Source organism: Oncorhynchus tshawytscha, linkage group LG05 (genome assembly GCF_018296145.1).
Source record: "Oncorhynchus tshawytscha isolate Ot180627B linkage group LG05, Otsh_v2.0, whole genome shotgun sequence".
Classification (NCBI taxonomy): Eukaryota; Metazoa; Chordata; class Actinopteri; order Salmoniformes; family Salmonidae; genus Oncorhynchus; species Oncorhynchus tshawytscha.
In genome coordinates, this window is record NC_056433.1 from 41,154,836 (window position 1) to 41,173,947 (window position 19,112).

General features: G+C 41.3%; 1 protein-coding gene across 1 annotated transcript in view; it reads left to right on the plus strand.

Moving 5' to 3' along the window:
- The first annotated feature begins 623 nt into the window (after window positions 1-623).
- Window positions 624-19,112, plus strand: part of LOC112266748 (pleckstrin homology domain-containing family G member 1) — a 91,745-nt gene continuing 73,256 nt past the window's right edge. The window contains exon 1 of the mRNA XM_024444515.2: window positions 624-1,125. Within this exon, the coding sequence (XP_024300283.2) occupies window positions 1,116-1,125 (10 nt within the window). The 5' untranslated portion in view covers window positions 624-1,115. The remainder of the gene's footprint in view (window positions 1,126-19,112) is intronic.

Here is a 19,112-nt window from a genome sequence, read left to right on the forward strand (position 1 = left end):
TGATTACGCTCCCGGATCGCTGTTTGAGAGTCACAAGAATTAACTGGCCGGAGATGGAAGCAGGAGAGCTGTTCAGTGGTGTTATGTATTTGCTTAGCATGGGGTGCTCATTATGTGGCATGGGGAGAGGGCAGTCAGTGTTTGGGATTAAGGGGAGATGGCAGAGGCCTTCATGGGTCAATGGGTCCCCTCGGTGCTAGAGAAGGGTTGTGCTGCTGGAGATATACCTTTTACTGCAGGCTGCCTAGGACCTGTTGGGGTGGGGTGGAGGGCACTAGTTGGATAGTTCATAGTTAGAGGGTTCACTAGCATTGTGTGGTAGCCTACTGACCAGTAAGCTGCACTGTTCTGTGAACCTATTGACTAACTGCAGGGATTCAATGCCTGTGCTGTCACACACACAAACACACCCATACATAGAGAGTTTGAAAAGAATGACAGACTTTAAAAAACGGGAGGAGGAAGATAAAAGGAGAGAGAGAAGAGAGGACATGGGGAGAGAGGGCACTTAATGTGGAATTCAACTCCTTGTAATTTACTGTGGGAGAGAGGGGGAGGAGTCAGGTGGAAGGGAAAGCCCAGGGGGGAGGTAACAGGGGAGAGCAGAGGTCCTTCAGTATGACACACAAAGAGACATACACACAAACTGAGTAAACACCACCAGAGAGAGAGGGAGAGAGTGAGCCCGTCTGAAAGAGGGAGACAGAGAGCCCAGTGAAAGATAGCTTCAACAAGCCAGCAAAGAAGGGGAAGAGAGAGCAAGCTATAGAGAAACAATCTGAGAGAAATAAAGTATAGAAAGAGGGTTCAACAGCTGCTGCACCAGTGAAGCCTTAATGTGTGTGTTAGGTGCCAGAGTGAGTGCGTGTTTATGAGTGTTTGTTGGGAGCAGCGGATGGCATGCTTGCTCCCTGAAGAAGGAAATGTATCCGACTGACAGAGAATGTGAGGAAGTGTGGGGAAATTCTGCATGGAAGGGAATACTGCGATTGCAATACTCTGCTCCTAGTGGATATGCAAACTTTCCTGGACTGTTGTTTTCTTTTTGAACCATTTACTCCTCTTCAGGGGTTTAAACTCATCTGTTATTTTTGCTGAATGAAAGTCAAGCCATTATGCCAACTGGTAAGCTGGATTTACTTATGTTATTTTGCTGTCCAATGCTATTCATCTGCTATTCTATTCATTCACCTTCATCTGTCAAAGTTTTTACATTGTCAGTTGGTTTTGAACAGTAAAGAACGCCTAGATCAAGTTTTTTTTCTCAAGTGTCTGATCCGCAGTCAAAGGTGCATCAGAGTTTAGATTTCTTTATCTTTCATATCATGTTGTGTCTATGTGGTAAACTAGGCTCGTTTTAATCACTGTCCTAGTCCTAAAGTCTTTGAAGGTGAATGGCTTGATTGTGTCTGGTAGGAATTAATGGTTTTATTAATATACACATAAGAGCTGGCTCTGTTTTAGTAAAATATGTCATTTTTGCATCTGGAAAATGTCATTTGAATTAAACTTGTTGTGTACTTTTTTTGTCCTTATTGGTTTGTTAGTTGTGCTGTATCTAGCACCATTCTTGTCCGTTGTGTGTGTGTGTGTGTGTGTGTGTGTTTGTTTCTTCGTGTGCTGGTGGGATATCTTCTCCCTGCCTACAATGTTGTGTGAAGTGTGTGTGTGTGACCGCTTTGTCGTTGTTCTCTCTCCTGTGCTGTTGTATGAACAGTGTTTTATAGTTGCTTTCCCGCAGAGTCAGTTAAATGGAACATGTTTGCTTTCTCGCAGGGATGTTGGTTCTTGCTTATTAGGAGTGATATAGATCATCCTTAGTTCCACTCCTGTAGCTTTTCCCCCACAGACGTTGTTCATATGTAGAGTGTATTCTCACTGACTGAGAGGTAGAGATATACACTGAGTACACAAAACATTAAGAACATGCTCTTTCCATGACATAGAATGACCATGTGAAAGCTTTGATCCCTTATTAATGTCACTTGTTAAATCCACTTCAAATCAGTGTAGATGAAGGGAGGAGATGGGTTAAATAATTATTTGTAAGCCTTGAGACAATTGAGACAGATTGACAAAATATTTAAGTGCCTTTGAATGAGGTGTGGTAGTAGGTGCTAGGTGCACCAGTTTGTGTTAAGATCTGCAATGGTGCTGGGTTTTTCAAGCTCAACAATATCCTGTGTGTATCAAGAATGGTTCACCAACCAAAGGACATCCAGCCAACTTGACACAACTTTGGGAAGCATTGGAGTCAACATAGGCTAGCATCCCTGTGGAATGCTTTTGACACCTTGTAGAGTCCACGCCCCGATGAAGCCAAGATCAATGATATAAAGAATAATGGAAAAAAAAGTACTTTTAAATGAAATTATGGGCAGAAAGACAAATTCAACTCCATCTTTCATCAAATCAGATGGCTTATTCATCACAAAACTATTTGATGTTGCCAATTATTTTTATGATTATTTAATTGGCAAACTTAGGCAGAAAATTCCCACAATGAACAGTGAGCAATTGTATTCATGCATAAAAAAACTAATAATGAAAGAAAAGCAGTGCTAGTTTGAATTTTGTAAAGTTAGTGTGGGAGAGTGGAAAAAGTATTGTTATCTATCAATAATGACAAACCTCCTGGCATTGACAACTTCGAAGGAAAGCTACTGAGGATGGTAGCTGACTCTATAGTTACTCATATCTGTCATATTTTTTATTTGAGCCTGGAGGAAAGTCTTTGTCCTTAGGCCTGGAGGGAAGCCAAAGTAATTCCGCTACCCAAAAGTGGTAAAGCAGCCTTTACTGGTTCTAACAGCAGACCTATAAGCTTGCTGCAGCTCTTAGCAAACTGTTGGGAAAAAATTGTGTTTGACCAAATACAATGCTATTTTTCTGTAAACTAATTAACCTCTCTAGGGTACGTGGTACATCCCACCTTGTCAACAGCCAGTGAAACAACAGAAATCCCATAATTAAAATTCCTCAAACATGCATGTATTTTACACCATTTTAAAGATACACTTGTTGTAAATCCAGCCACAGTGTCCGATTTCCAAAAGGCTTTACGACGAAGCAAACCAAACGATTATGTTAGGTGAGTGCCTATTCACAGAAAAACACAGCCATTTTTCCAGCCAAAGAGAGGATTCACAAAAAGCAGAAATATAGATAAAATTAATGACTAACCTTTGATGATCTTCATCAGATGACACTCATAGGACTTCATGTTACACCATACATGTATGTTTTGTTCGGTAAAGTTCATATTTCTATCCAAAAATTGGAGTTTATATTGGTGCGTATTGGTCAGAAATGCGTTGTCTCAAACAAACATCCGGTGAAAGTGCAGAGCCACATAAAATGACAGGAATACTCATCATAAACATTGATAAACTATACAAGTGTTTTCATGGAAATATAGATAAACTTCTCCTTAATGCAACCGCTGTGTCAGATTTCAAAAACACTATGGCGAAAGCAAACTGCGATTATGTTAGCTAGCCACAGAAACGCATACAGCCATTTTCCATAAAAGTCAGAAATAGCATTAAAATTAATCACATACCTTTGATCTTCATCTGGTGGCACTCCCAGGTCTCCATGTTAGACAAATGTTTGTTTTGTTTTATAATGTCCCTCTTTATGAGCAAACACCTCCTTTTTGTCCGTGCGTTTTGTCCAGTAATCCGAATGCAGAAGGCGCATGTACTAATTCCAGGACGAAAAGTTTTTAAAAAGTAAAATAAAAGTTAGTAGAAACATGCCAAACGATGTTTAAAATCAATCCTCTGGTTGTTTTTGTCATAAATAATCAATAATATTTAAACTGGACAAACGCTTTGTCAATAGGAAAGGAGAAACAAGAAAGGCAAATTCACAATCAGGGCGCATGGCTGATGAATGGAAATTTCCACTGGTCAATGATTTGAAAGTGGTGTATCTCCCTCATTTTTCAGAGTAAAAGCCTGAAACAATGCCTAAAGACTGATCACACATAGAGGAAGGCACAAAGCTCGTGAACTGGGTCCAAAGCCTTTCAGCCTTTCAAAATGTAGTACTTCCTGGTTGGATTTTCCTCTGGTTTTTGCCTGCCATGTCAGTTCTGTTATACTCACATACATTATTTTAACAGTTTTGGAAACTTTAGATTGAGAGTGTTTTCTATCCAAATCTACTAATTATATGCATATCCTATATTCTGGGACTGAGTAGCAGACAGTTTAATTTGGGCATGCTTTTCATCCAAAATTCCAAATGCTGCCCCCTACCCTAGTGAAGTTAACAATAGACTTCCAGCATGCTTATAGAGAAGGGCACTAAACATGTACTGCACTGACACAAATGACTGATGATTGGTTAAAATAAATTGATAGTAAGAAGATTGTGGGAGCTGTACTATTAGATTTCAGTGCAGCCTTTGATATTATTGACCATAACCTGTTGTTGAAAAAACATATGTGTTATGGCTTTTCAACCTCTGCCATATCGTGGATTTAGAGCTATCTAATAGAACTTGGAGGGTTTTCTTTAATGGAAGCTTCTCTAATGTCAAACATGTAAAGTGTGGTGTACCGCAGTGCAGCTCTCTAGGCCCTCTACTCTTTTCTATTTTTACCAATGACCTGACACTGGCAAAAAACAAAGCATGTGTGTCCATGTATGTTGATGATTCAACCATACATGCATCAACAACCACAGCTAATGAAGTCACTAAAACCCTTAACAAAGAGTTGCAGTCTGTTTTGGAATGGGTGGCCAGTAATAAACTGGTCCTGAACATCTCTAAAACTATAGTGCCTTGCAAAAGTATTCATCCCCCTTGGCGTTTTTCCTATTTTGTTGCATTACAACCTGTAATTTAAATAGATTTTATTTGTTTTATTCCAAAAATTCAAAAAAATAAAAAGCGGAAAAGGGTTGTGTGCATATGTATTCACCCCCTTTGCTATGACACCACTAAATAAGATCTGGTGCAACCAATTACCTACAGAAGTCAGATAATTAGTTTGATTGCACACAGGTGGACTTTATTTAAGTGTCACATGATCTCAGTATGTATACACCTGTTCTTAAAGGCCCCAGAGTCTGCAACACCACTAAACAAGGGGCATCACCAAGCAAGCGGCACCATGAAGACCAAGGAGCTCTCCAAACAGGTCAGGGACAAAATTGTGGAGAAGTACAGATCAGGGTTGTGTTATGAATAAATATCCAAACCTTTGAACATTCCACGAAGCACTATTAATTCATTCAAAAAAAATAAAGAATATGGCATTACAACAAACCTGCCAAGAGAGGTCCACCCAACAAAACTCATGGACCAGGCAAGGAGGGCATTAATCAGAGAGGCAACAAAGAGACAAAAGTTAACTCTGAAGGGTCTTCAAAGTGGTAGGCATGTTGTAAAAATCAAATGATACAAACCCCCCCCAAAAATCTATTTTAATTGCAGGTTGTAAGGCAACAAAACAGGAAACATGCCAAGGGGGGTGAATACTTTTGCAAGTCACTGTAAGAGCATTGTATTTGGTACAAATCATTCCTTAAGATCAAGACCTCAACTGAATCTGGTAATGAATGGTGTGGCTGTTGAACAAGTTGAGGAGACTAAATTACTTTGCATTACCCTAGATTTTAAACTGTCATGGTCAAAACATAGAGATCCAATGGTTGTAAAGATGGGGAGAGATCTAGCCATAATATAGAGATGCTCTGCTTTTTTAACACAAAACTCCAAAAAGCAAGTTCTGCAGGCTCTAGTTTAGTCTAATCTTGATTTATTGTCCAGTCGTGTGGTCCAGTGCTGCAAGGAAAGACCTAGTTAAGCTGCAGCTGGCCCAGAACAGAGCGGCATGTTTTGGTCTCTTGGCTAAGAGTTGAGGAGCGACTGACTGCATCGCTCCTTCTTTTTATAAGAAACGTGTTGAAAATCCCAAATTGTTTGCATAGTCAACTTACACGCAGCACTGACACGCATACTTATGCCATCAGGTCTTTTCACAGTCCTCAAATCCAAAACAAATTCAAGAAAGCGTACAGTATTATATAGAGCCCTTATTGCATGGAACTTCCTTCCATCTCATATTGCTCAAATGAACAGCAAACCTGGTTTAAAAAAACAGATAAAGCAACACCTCACGGCACAACGCCTCTCCTCTATTTGACCTAGACAATTTTTGTGTATGCATTGATTTGTAGGCTACGTGTGCCTTTATAAAAAAAGTTTATGTAGTTCTGTCCTTGAGCTGTTCTTGTCCATTGATGTTCTGTATTATGTTTCATATTTTGTGTGGACTACAGGAAAAGTAGCTGCTGCTTTTGCAAAAGCTAATGGGGCTCCTAATAAAATATCAAAATTGAGGCTGTTCTGAAGTTTGTAGTCTAGTATATTTTCTGTGTAAAAGTGTCTGTGCTAAATTGACATGGAGTTATTTCTATGCAACGTTACTGTGTATAGTTTATTTTTCACATGGGCCATGAAGGAGCTATGCCTACTCTGTTTAAATTGTGTGATATTTAATGTCTCCCTCTGCACTCCTACCTCCGATAGCTGTTTGTTAGTTGGTGTGTGTCAGCAGATACTGAGTGTGTTGGTTGTTTGGTTTCCTCTCCCTGCATGTCTGATTGAGTAGCTGTTTGAGGAGTGCCGAGATGCCATTCTGCAGCCCGTGACCCAAATTAGAGCCCTCGGGAGTGGCAGAAGGGAGGCGAAGGGGTAAGGAATGGGGGTGAGTGGGGGGTCATATTTACTATGTTGAGGCTCAGTGGACAATGTATCCCCCTCCTTCCACCACCCTACCCCAGCTTATTAAGACATCTGCCCCCAAACTCAGCTAGCCCTGCTGGGGTAGGGAGCATGGGGAGAGTGGAGGGTGGGAGGGGGCCATGTCAATTTGGGTGAAATCTTCCCCTCTCACCCTCAAAAGTTTTCATGTGTGTGTGTGTGTGTGGTGAAGGCACGCACAGGTTTGTGGGAGAGATACAGACATTCAAAATGGAAGAAGATTTGTAAGGGATAGTAGTGACAAGAGAGTGGTGTGTGTGTCTGAAAAGAGGGTGTGTGAGTATGTGTGGACTTTTTCCCACATTAGCAGTTGCCATACCAGGCGGTGATGCAACTGGTCAGGATGCTCTCGATGTTGCAGCTATAGAACTTTTTGAGTATCTGGGGACCCATGCCATATCTTTTCAGTCTCCTGAGGGAGAAAAGGTGTGTCTCTTGTGCTTGCTCTTACTACCGATCTCCATCCTTCTCTCTATTTTGCTATCCACTCTCATCCACAAATGTTTTACTCAAATTACTAATTTAAACTCAATCGATCCCTCTCTCCATCCCTTTCTCCTTGTGCTTTCGTTGACACCCTCTCTCTCACTAATTTCTATCATTTGTGCTGCCAGCAGTGTTGGCTGTTCTCCAGTTCTCCCAATGAATGAGTCCTTCTGCGTAAGTTTGTCTGTGGCTTGGCTGCCTGTATAGAGATTTGATGAGTTTACCTTGTTGTCTCTGTGCCAGAGAGACAATGAGGTGGTATATGAACAGTATCAGTATCATCTCCAGTGTTCAAACATGCCTGGCCGTCTTCAGGTTGAAGTGCAGCATGTGTAGCTTATGCAGAGCCAAAGCATTAGCTTTACACACAAACACACATTCAAGTACGAATGCGCACACACACACAAATGCACTCTCACTTTCTTTCTCTCTCTCTCTCTCTAACTAACATCTGTTCTGTAATGTATGGCCCAGTCATGGCAGGTCTGTGTGTGTCGGGTGATCTTTGCTTTCTGGTATTCTCTCCCATCTTCTATCCTCTCCTCTTTCTCTATTCCCTCTGTTTCCTTTGGATTCATTGAGCTGCAGTGTGAAATCCTGAGTGACACTTTTAGGTGTTAAACCTTGGTAGAGGTCAGCCCCGCATCTCTATCAGACAGAGAGAGGGAGGGAGGGGGACACTCGGAGGACAATATTTCAGAGCCAGAGAAAATAGTTGATAAAGACAGAAACCTATGTAGCCCAATATACAGTGGCAAGAAAAAGTATGTGAACCCTTTGGCAATACCTGGATTTATGCATAAATTGGTCATAAAATTTGATCTGATCTTCATCTAGGTCACAACAATAGACAAACACAGACTGCTTAAAGTAATAACACAAACAATTTTATGTTTATGTCTTTATTGAACACACCGTATAAACATTCACAGTGCAGGATGGAAAAAGTATGTTAACTCATGGATTTAATAACTGGTTAACCCTCCTTTGGCAGCAATTTTTTTATTTCACCGTTATTTAACCAGGTAGGCTATTTGAGAACATTTGCAACTGCGACCTGGCCAAGTTAAAGCAAAGCAGTTCAACACATACAACAACAGAGTTACACATGGAATAAACAAACATACAGTAGAACATGTCTATATACAGCATGTGAAAATGAGGTAGGATAAGGGACGTAAGGCAATAGATAGGCCATGGTGGCAAAGTAACAATATAGCAATTAAACACTGGAATGGTGAATGTGCAGAAGATGAATGTGCAAGTAGAGATACTGGGGTGCAAATGAACAAGATAAATGAATACAGTATGGAGGTGAGGTAGTTGGATGGGCTATTTACAGATGGGCTATGTACAGGTGCAGTGATCTGTGAGCTGCTCTGACAGCTGGTGCTTAAAGCTAGAGAGGGAGATATGAGTCTCCAGCTTCAGTGATTTCTGCAGTTCGTTCCAGTCATTGGCAGCAGAGAACGGGAAGGAAAGGCAGCCAAAGGAAGAATTGGCTTTGGGGGTGACCAGTGAGAGATACCTGCTGGAGTGCGTGCTATGGGTGGTTGCTGCTATGGTGACCAGTGAGCTGAGATAAGGTATGCTTTACCTAGCAGAGACTTGTAGATAACCTGAAGCCAGTGGGTTTGGCGATGAGTAAGAAGCGAGGACCAGCCAACGAGAGCGCACAGGTCGTAGTGGTGGGTAGTATATGGGGCTTTGGTGAGAAAATGGATGGCACTGTGATAGACTGCATCAAATTTGTTGAGTAGAGTGTTGGAGGCTCTTTTGTAAATGACATCGCCAAAGTTGAACATCGGTAGGATGGTCAGTTTTACAAGAGTATGTTTGGCAGCATGGAGTGAAGGATGCTTTGTTGTGAAATAGGAAGCCGATTCTAGATTTAATTTTGGATTGGAGATGCTTGATGTGAGTCTGGACGGAGAGTTTAGTCTAACCAGACACCTAGAATATGTGGACAACTACATATACCTAAGTCAGAACTGTCCAGAGTAGTGATGCTGGACGAGCGGGCAGGTGCGGGCAGCGATCGGTTGAAGAGCATGCATTTAGTTTTACTTGCATTTAAGAGCAGTTGGAGGCCACAGAAGGAGAGTTGTAAGGCATTGAAGCTCGTCTGGAGATTAGTTAACACAGTTTCCAAAGAAGGGCCCGAAGTATACAGAATTGTGTCATCTGCGTAGAGGTGTATCTGAGAATCACCAGCAGCAAGAGCAACATCATTGAAATATGCAGAGAAGAGATTCGGCCCGGGTACTGAACCCTGTGGCCCCCCCATAGAGACTGCCAGAGGTCCGGACAGCAGACCCTCCGATTTGACACACTGAACTCTATCAGAGGAGTAGTTGGTGAACCAGGCGAGGCAGTCATTTGAGAAACCAAGGCTGTTGAGTCTGCCAATAAGAATGTGGTGATTGCCAGAGTTGAAAGCCTTGGCCAGGTAGATGAATACAGCTGCACAGTCATGACTCTTATCGATGGCGGTTATGATATTGTTTAGGACCGTGAGCGTGGCTGAGGTGCAACCAGATTTCATAGCGGAGAAGGTACGGTACGATTCGAAATGGTCAGTAATCTGTTTGTTATCTTGGCTTTCGAAGACCTTAGAAAGGCAGGGTAGGATAGATATAGGTCTGTAGCAGGTTGGGTCTAGAGTGTCTCCACCTTTGAAGAGGGGGATGACCGCTCCAGCTTTCCAATATATGGGAATCTCAGATTAGGCCTATATATTACGGTATCAAGGCATATGAACTAACAGGTTATAGAGCAAACAACGCAATTATCAACACTTCCTGTTGAACGTGAACAAGGGAGAGCTCGTTTTGAAAGTTTATTGAAAAAGCTTAGTTACTAGCTAGCTGCCTTTTTGAGTTTTGATCCCGCAACGCCGTTGGCACTAGTTGATGGGACCGCTACTATCTGTCCAGTGATCCTGCCGACCAAGGTTTGGTCTGAGGAGCTGTGTGGTATAGCAGCTAGCTAGCTGCCTATCAAGCTATTGGTGTTTTCTTGAGGGCTTGAACAACGCGGTTAGCCTTAGGGTTGAGATCCCGTGACTGTGCTGGCCACTCCATTATAGACAGAATACCAGCTGACTGCTTCTTCCCTAAATAGTTATTGCATAGTTTGGAGCTGTGCGTTGTGTCATTGTCCTGTTGTAGGAGGAAATTGGCTCCAATTAAATGCCGTGCACAGGATATGGCAGTGAAGAAATGGAGTGATAGACTTCCTTCTGATAGCCTACCGGTGTTTTGCGTGTACTACACTGCTCAAAAAAATTAAGGGAACACTTAAACAACACAATGTAACTCCAAGTCAATCACACTTCTGTGAAATTAAATGTCCACTTAGGAAGCAACACTGATTGACAATACATTTCACATGCTGTTGTGCAAATGGAATAGACAACCGGTGGAAATTATAGGCAATTAGCAAGACACCCCCAATAAAGGAGAGCTATGCTTCCTGGCTGATGTTTTGGTCACTTTTGAATGCTGGTGGTGCTTTCACTCTAGTGGTAGCATGAGACGGAGTTTACAACCCACACAAGTGGCTCAGGTAGTGCAGCTCATCCAGGATGGTACATCAATGCGAGCTGTGGCAAGAAGGTTTGCTGTGTCTGTCAGCATAGTGTCCAGAGCATGGAGGCGCTACCAGGAGACAGGCCAGTACATCAGGAGACATGGAGGAGGCCATAGGAGGGCAACAACCCAGCAGCAGGACCGCTACCTCCGCCTTTGTGCAAGGAGGAGCAGGAGGAGCACTGCCAGAGCCCTGCAAAATGACCTCCAGCAGGCCATAAATGTGCATGTGTCTGCTCAAATGGTCAGAAACAGACTCCATTAGGGTGGTATGGGGGCCCGACATCCACAGGTGGGGGTTCTGCTTTACAGCCCAACACTGTGCAGGCATTTGGCCGTGGATAAAGTTCTGCAGCCTGCAACATCCTCCAGCATGACCGGTTTGGCGGTGTGTCAGTCATGGTGTGGGGTGGCATTTCTTTGGGGAGCCGCACAGCCCTCCATGTGCTCGCCAGAGGTAGCCTGACTGAAATTAGGTACCGAGATGAGATCCTCAGACCCCTTGTGAGACCATATGCTGGTGCGGTTGGCCCTGGGTTCCTCCTAATGCAAGACGATGCTAGACCTCATGTGGCTGGAGTGTGTCAGCAGTTCCTGCAAGAGGAAGGCATTGAGGCTATGGATTGGCCCGTCCGTTCCCCAGACCTGAATCCAATTGAGCACATCTGGGACATCATGTCTCGCTCCATCCACCAACGCCACGTTGCACCACAGACTGTCCAGGAGTTGGCCTCATCAGGAGCATGCCCAGGCACTGTGGGGAGGTCATACAGGCACGTGGAGGCCATACACACTACTGAGCCTCATTTTGACTTGTTTTAAGGACATTACATCAAAGTTGGATCAGCCTGTAGTGTGGTTTTCCACTTTAATTTTGAGTGTGACTCCAAATCCAGACCTCCATGGGTTGATAAATTTGATTTCCATTGATAATTTGTGATTTTGTTGTCAAGCATATTCAACTATATAAAGAAAAAAAGTATTTAATAAGAATGTTTCATTCATTCAGATCTAGGATGTGTTATTTTAGTGTTCCCTTTATTTTTTTGAGCAGTGTATATAATTAAGCTGCCAGTTGAGAACTTGTTAGGGGTCTGTTTCTCAAACTAGACACTAATGTATTTGTCCTCTTACTCAGTTGTGCACCCCCCTTTCTATTCTGGTTAAGCCAGTTTGCACTGTTCTGTGAAGGGAGTAGTACATTGTTGGACAAGATCTTCAGTTTCGTGGCCATTTCTCACATGGAATAGCCTTCATTTCTCAGAACAAGAATAGACTGAGTTTCAGAAGAAAGTTCATTTTTTTCTGGACATTTTGAGCCTGTAATCGAACCCACAAATGCTGATGCTACAGATACTCAACTCATCTAAAGAAGGCCAGTTGTATTATTGCTTCTTTAATCAGAGCACAGCTGAAAACTGTTAACAATTGCAAAAGGGTTTTCTAATGATTATTAAGACTTAAAGTGATAAACTTGGATTAGCTAAAACAACGTGCCATTGGAACACAGGAGCGGAGGTTGCTGATAATCAAAAGCAAGGACATTTCTAAGTGACCCCAAACTTTAACGGTAGTGTATGTTTTTTTTAATTTCGTTTTGTTTGCTCTTTTCCATATTTTATCTATCTCTGATAAGCTACCCAGGCAAAGTCTGAAAATAGCCCATATTAATACATGCAGACTTAAAAATGAATAACTTGCTAACATCAGATAACATTCATATTAGTCATTTCTGAGAGTCACTTGGATAATTAATTTGATGATAGAGCAATACAAGTATTTAACATCTATAGAATAGACAGGAATGCTAATGCTATTCAGAGCCATGTTGCTGTAATGCTTAGAGAAGATCTTATGTCAAGTATTATTGAAGTGTTGTGGTTGCAGGTTCACCTGGCACACACAAAGCTTTTTGTACGGGTGTGTTGTTATAGGCCACCATGTGCTAACAGTCAGTACCTAAATAAGATGTGTGAAATGCTTGATAGTGTGTGTGATGTAAACAGAAAGGTCTATTTCCTTGGACATGAATATTGATGTAAGGGAGTGCGTAACTGGCGGCAGGGAAGTCAGGCACAGGAGAGCAAAACTGGGTAATCAACAGAGCAGTTTTATTCATAAAACCACCGGAAACCAGAACAATCAACAAATGGGTACAAAACCCGTCACGCACCAGATAAAATGTGCACATGCACTGACAATAAACATTTCTGCACAAAAACATGGGGGGAATAGAGGGTTAAATACACAACATGTAATGAGGGAAATTGAAACCAGGTGTGTGAGAAGACAAAACAAATGGAAAATTAAAAGTGAATCGATGATGGCTAGAAGACCGGCGACGCCGAGCGCTGCCCAAGCATGGAGTGGAACCGACTTCGGTAGAAGTCGTGGCAATTGACTGATTTTCATCAAGCTGTCCACTCAAGAGGAAGCTTCTCACTGTAACCAGTGCCTGTAATCTGGTTCAGGTTATTAATCAATTTATCAGGGTATTTACAAATACTACAGGAACAACAACAGCCACATGTATTGATCACGTTTACTAATACTGTAGAACTTTATTCTAAAGCTGTACCCATACCCATTGGATGCAGTGATCACAATAAAGTGGCAATAAAGTGGCTATATCCAGGAAAGTTCCAAAAGCTGGGCCTAAAATAATGTATGCGAAAAGATTTTGCTGTGACTTTTTTTATGTTAAAAATATTTGTTGGTCTAATTAATAAGGAGCAACCAGACGCTGCATTTGATGAATTTATTAAATTGCTTCTTCCAATATTTGATAAACATGCACCTGTTAAGAAACTGATTGTTAGAACTGTTAAGGCTCCCTGGCTTGATGAGGAATTAAACAACTATGTTTGAAAGAGATGGGGCAAAATGAGTGGCTAATAAGTCTGGCTGCACATCTGATTGGCTGACTTACTGCAAATTGAGAAATTAGTGACAAAAGAAGAAAGTGTATTATGAAGCCAAGATCAATGATATAAAGAATGATGGAAAAAAAACTTGAGTACTTTAAATGAAATTATAAGGCAGAAAGACAATTTTACCTACATCTATCATCGAATCAAATGGCTTATTCATCACAAAGCCATTTGATGTTGCCAATTATTACACAACGTTGTTGTGTGTATGTACTGACATGTGTGACTAACTGATATTTGCACACATACTACATGTTAATGTTTTTAAACGTACAGTACCAGTCAAAAACAAGCCATAGAAAGTTGGTTGCAATTTGAATTTAATCCACCAGAAAAGACATAACTAATATTATGGTTAAACTCAAATATACTAATTGATTTAAAAAAAAAACATACTTAAAAAAAAGTATAATCTTCATCAACGATATCATAAATACGACTGGTGGAGTTATGTCATACATGCTGCTAACAAAAACACATGGAAATGTCTGCTCTACCCAAAATTACAACCAACTAATTGCATCATTACCGCAAAAATTGAAGGTGGAAGGGGGAAAAGTAAGGAACTTGTCTGTCGGCCCTTCATTAAATACCATAATTGGTTTAAGAAAATTGTGATTAAATAAAAAAGTATACCAGTTTCATTTAAGAACTAAATAAATGACAGCATTGCCATATAGATTGCAAAATAGTTGGGAAGAGATTTTTTTATGTACCGATTCCATGGCACGTGGTTTATATGAACTGTTACGCAAAACGACGCCGGATCCAAAATGTTGTATTTTTACATTTAAATTATTATACAAAACACTTGCAACCAAAATAATGTTATTTATATGGGTGATACAACCTTCCCAGCTCTGCAGATTTTGCTGCGAAGAGGCACAAACATTAGATCACTTGTTTTGGTACTGTCCATGTGTAGTTTGTTTTTGGTCACAGGTCCAGGAATGGCTGAAGAATTGCAATATTTATCTGAAGCTAACCCTGCATATAGCACTGCTGGGCGATCTGAAAAGTCATAGTCAATTGATATAATACTTTTAGCAGAAATGTTTATTTTTAATTTACAATCTGTAGAAACAATGAGAATAGAATGTTTCAGAACTTCCAGTATGGATGGTGTTAACTTGTTATGGCTGCAATCCCAATATCGGGATAAGTGTCATCAACAACCGCTGAATAGCATTAGCGTTACATACAATAAATATTACTACAAATATTTATATTCATGAAATCACAAGTGCAATATAGGAAAACACACCTTAGCCTTTTGTTAATCCACCTGTCGTGTCAGATTTTGAAATTATGCTTTACAGCGAAAGCAATCCAAGCGTTTCGGTAAGTTTATCGATCGCACGATAAAACATTAAGTACACTTAGCATCAGGTAGCTCGGTCACAAAAATCAGAAAAGCAATCAAATTAATCATTTACCTTTTATGATCTTCGGATGTTTTCACTCCCGAGACTCCCAGTTAGACAACACATGTTCCGTTTGTTCCATAAATATGATTTTTATATCCAAAATACCTCCGTTTGTTTGTCACGTTATGTTCAGAAATCCACAGGAAAGAGCGGTCACTACAACGCAGATGAAAATTCCAAATAGTTTCCATAATGTCCACAGAAACATGTCAAACGTTTTTTATAATCAATCCTCAGGTTGTTTTAAAATATATAATCGATAATATATCAATAGCAAAAAATGTTCACAGTAGGCGAGGGGAAAACAATGGCTGTCCAAATTCTGTTGCGCAAGCAAAACTCATGTGACCACTTGACGCGATGTTATCGTTCTGGCTCATTTTTCAAAATAAAAGCCTGAAACTATGTCTGAAGACTGACACCTTGAGGAAGCGATAGGAAAATGAATCTGGTTCATATCCCTTTAAATCCAGCAAAGGGAGGCTATGGAACATGGAGTTTTCAAAATAGAAGCCACTTCCTGTTTTGATTTTCCACAGGGTTTCGCCTGCAGAATCTGTTCTGTTATACTCACAGACAATATTGTGACAGTTTTGGAAACTTTAGAGTTTTCTATCCAATACTAATAATATTATGCATATATTAGCAACTGAGACTGAGGAGCTGGCCATTTACAATGGGCACCTTTTCATCCAAGCTTCTCAATACTGCCCCTGCAGACATAAAAGGTTAAGAGATAAATGGTTGGGGTTGAATGGAGCTGAAGGTTGGGACTGATAACAACTAACAACTAACATGATAATCCCAATCACAATTCAATATATAAAACCTTGATTTTGGACAAAATTGCCTGAATGGACTATTACTACCAAGGACTAACAAACCAAAACATGCAGAAGAAACACTGTGGGAGCTGGAAATACCATCCACAACAACACTGAGTGAGTAAAGTTCAGTCTGAACCTAATTCTGAAGGCTAAAAGTAAAATACCATCATCTCTAGGGAATTGTGTTATATAAAGCTTCATAAAGAAGGCTACAAAGTACCAAGCTGCTAGGAAAGGAACTGACCAACAACCTCAATTAGCACTGATGTGTGAAGTGAGATGTGTCGAAGCCTTTGAGCCCAACAAATGGCAGGAGTCTCACAAGCCCTCTTCCGCTGTTCAGAGAACATCCATTGGCATTTTCTACAATAAATCCTCCTCCAGAAATAAAAGATTCTCCCAAGTGAGTGTGATACCTACTCCCGTTGCCTGCTGCACTGCTGCTTGGATTCCACCTGGCGATCTGTCCACCGTCTGTCCTGGCTTGTACCCTAAGCTCTCCGCCTGTTGGGGTGAGTGACTCTACACTTCCAACGGCAAGCACCAAGTCGTTATTTTCTTTTGTGCATTTGGCTATTTGCCTCATGACTCCTGCATGCTTGTTGACTATGAACTTTCTTGTTTACCCAACCGTGGGACAGACTGTTTGTTCCCACACTCAGGACTCTGACTTTCTATTGGTTACACGGACTCTTGGCCTCCCATTCTATTCTAACCACCTCTCGCCGGCTTTGTATTCAGGTTGCCTGATGAAATTGCTGTACAATATGATCTTGTTGCCATCTAATGCACATTCAAATGTCATAAATCAACACTGCAGAGCTCTCCCTGTCCTCTGCTGTGCCTTGATTGTATTACTGCTGATGATATCTGGAAATGTGCATGTACACCCTCTGCCATCTGTTGCTAGCCCCAATTCTGACTTCACTGATTTCTGCTCCCGTAAAAGCCTGGGTTTTCTGCACGCTAACACGAGAAGCTTATTACGTAAAATGGATCAATTGAAAGTGTGTGGGTTCAGAGCTCCAATCCAGATGTGCTGGTCATTACTGAGATGTGGTTAATGAAGAGTGTTTTGAATACTGATGTCAACCTTTCTGGTTATAACCTTTTTCGTCAAGAAAGATCTCCCAAAAGGTGGGGTAGAGGCAATCTTTACCAAGGATCACCTTCAGTGCTTGGTTGTCTGTCCCTAAACAATTTGATTTACTGGTTTTAAACATTACACTTTCAAATAGCTCTATGTTGACTGTTGCTAGGTGCTATCATCCTCCATCAGCACCGGCCTGTACCCTACCGACTGTACCCTAAGCTCTCTCCTGGCCCTTTACACTAGGTCTGAATTTGTCCTGCTAGGTGACCTAAACTGGGACATGCTTAAACCACCTGACCTAAAGCAAATGGACTCCCTAAATCTTTATTACCAATCCCACAAGGAATGACTCCAAACATCCAGAAAAGGCTACCCTCCTCGAGGTTATCCTCACAAATAATCCTGATAGGTATCAGTCTGGTGTTTTCTGTAATGACCTTAGTGATCACTGTTTTACAGCCTGTGTTCGTAATGGCTGCTCAGTGAAACTACCTGTCCTGATTTGTCAGACGCTTGCTAAAAAACTTTAATGAGCAAGCAATCCTTCATGACCTGGCCTCTGTAAATTGGTATAGAATCAGCTTGATCCACTTTTTCGAAGACTCTTGGACTTTCTTTTTTCATATTTTCAGTGGTATTGTTAATTTACAAACACGCCCCATAAAGCGAAAACGGGTTCAGCCCCTGGTTCGACCGTGATCTTGCAGAGTTACTCCACCTCAAGAATTGCATTTGGCGAAAGGCTCGGCACATACTCAGGCTGACTGGCTCTCATTCAGGCAAATGAGAAATAAGTGCTCTCAGGCTATCTGGAAGGCCAAAGTTAGTTACTTTAAGGGGAAGTTCTCTCTCTGTGGTTCTAACCCCAAGAAGTCCTGGAAAACGGTTAAAGACCTGGAGAATAAAGCCTCATCCTCACAGCTGCCCATCGTCCTAAAAGTTGATGTGGTTGTTACTGACAAGAAGCACATGGCTCAGCTCTTTAATCACCACTTCATTAAGTCAGGATTCCTATTTCACTCAGCCATGCCTCCTTGCCCGTCCAAAATTTCCTCATCTCCCACCCCTTCTCTTTTTCCACTGCCCCACAACAACGTTTCTCCCTGCAGACAGTCACTGAGTCCGAGGTGCCAAAGGACCTCCTTAAACTTGACCACATCTGGGTCAGATGGTTTAGACCCTTTCTTCTTTAAGGTTGCTGCCCCTATCTTCGCCTAGCCTATCTCTGACCTTTTTAACCTCTAGTGACTCCCACACGCGGGAGCGTAATCATCGACTGACACAACGGACAAATATTCCTAGAAAATATTCCTATTCATGAAAATCACAAGTGAAATATATTAAGACACAGCTTAGCCTTTTGTTAATCACACTGTCATCTCAGATTTTCAAAATATGCTTTACAGCCAAAGCTAGACAAGCATTTGTGTAAGTTTATCGATAGCCTAGCATAGCATTTTGTCCAGCTAGCAGCAGGTAACTTGGTCACGGAAATCAGAAAAGCAATCAATTAAATTGTTTACCTTTGATGAGCTTCGGATGTTTTCACTCACGAGACTCCCAGGTAGATAGCCAATGTTCCTTTTTTCCAAAAATATTATTTTTGTAGGTGGAATAGCTCCGTTTGTTCTTCACGTTTGGCTGAGAAATTGCCCCGAAATTGTAGTCATAAAAACACCGGAAAATATTCTAAATTAGCTCCATAATATCGACAGAAACATGGCAAACATTGTTTATAATCTATCCTCAAGGTGTTTTTCAAATATCTATTCGATGATATATCCACCGGGACAATTGGTTTTTCAGTAGGACCGATTGGAATAATGGCTACCTGTATTTTACACGAGAATCACTCTGGGAGCCATCAGGTGACCAGTTGCGCAATGTAGCCGCTTACGGGTATTCTTCAACATAAATGTGTAAAACTACGTCACAATGCTGTAGACAACTTGGGGAATACGGAGAAAAAGTAATCTGG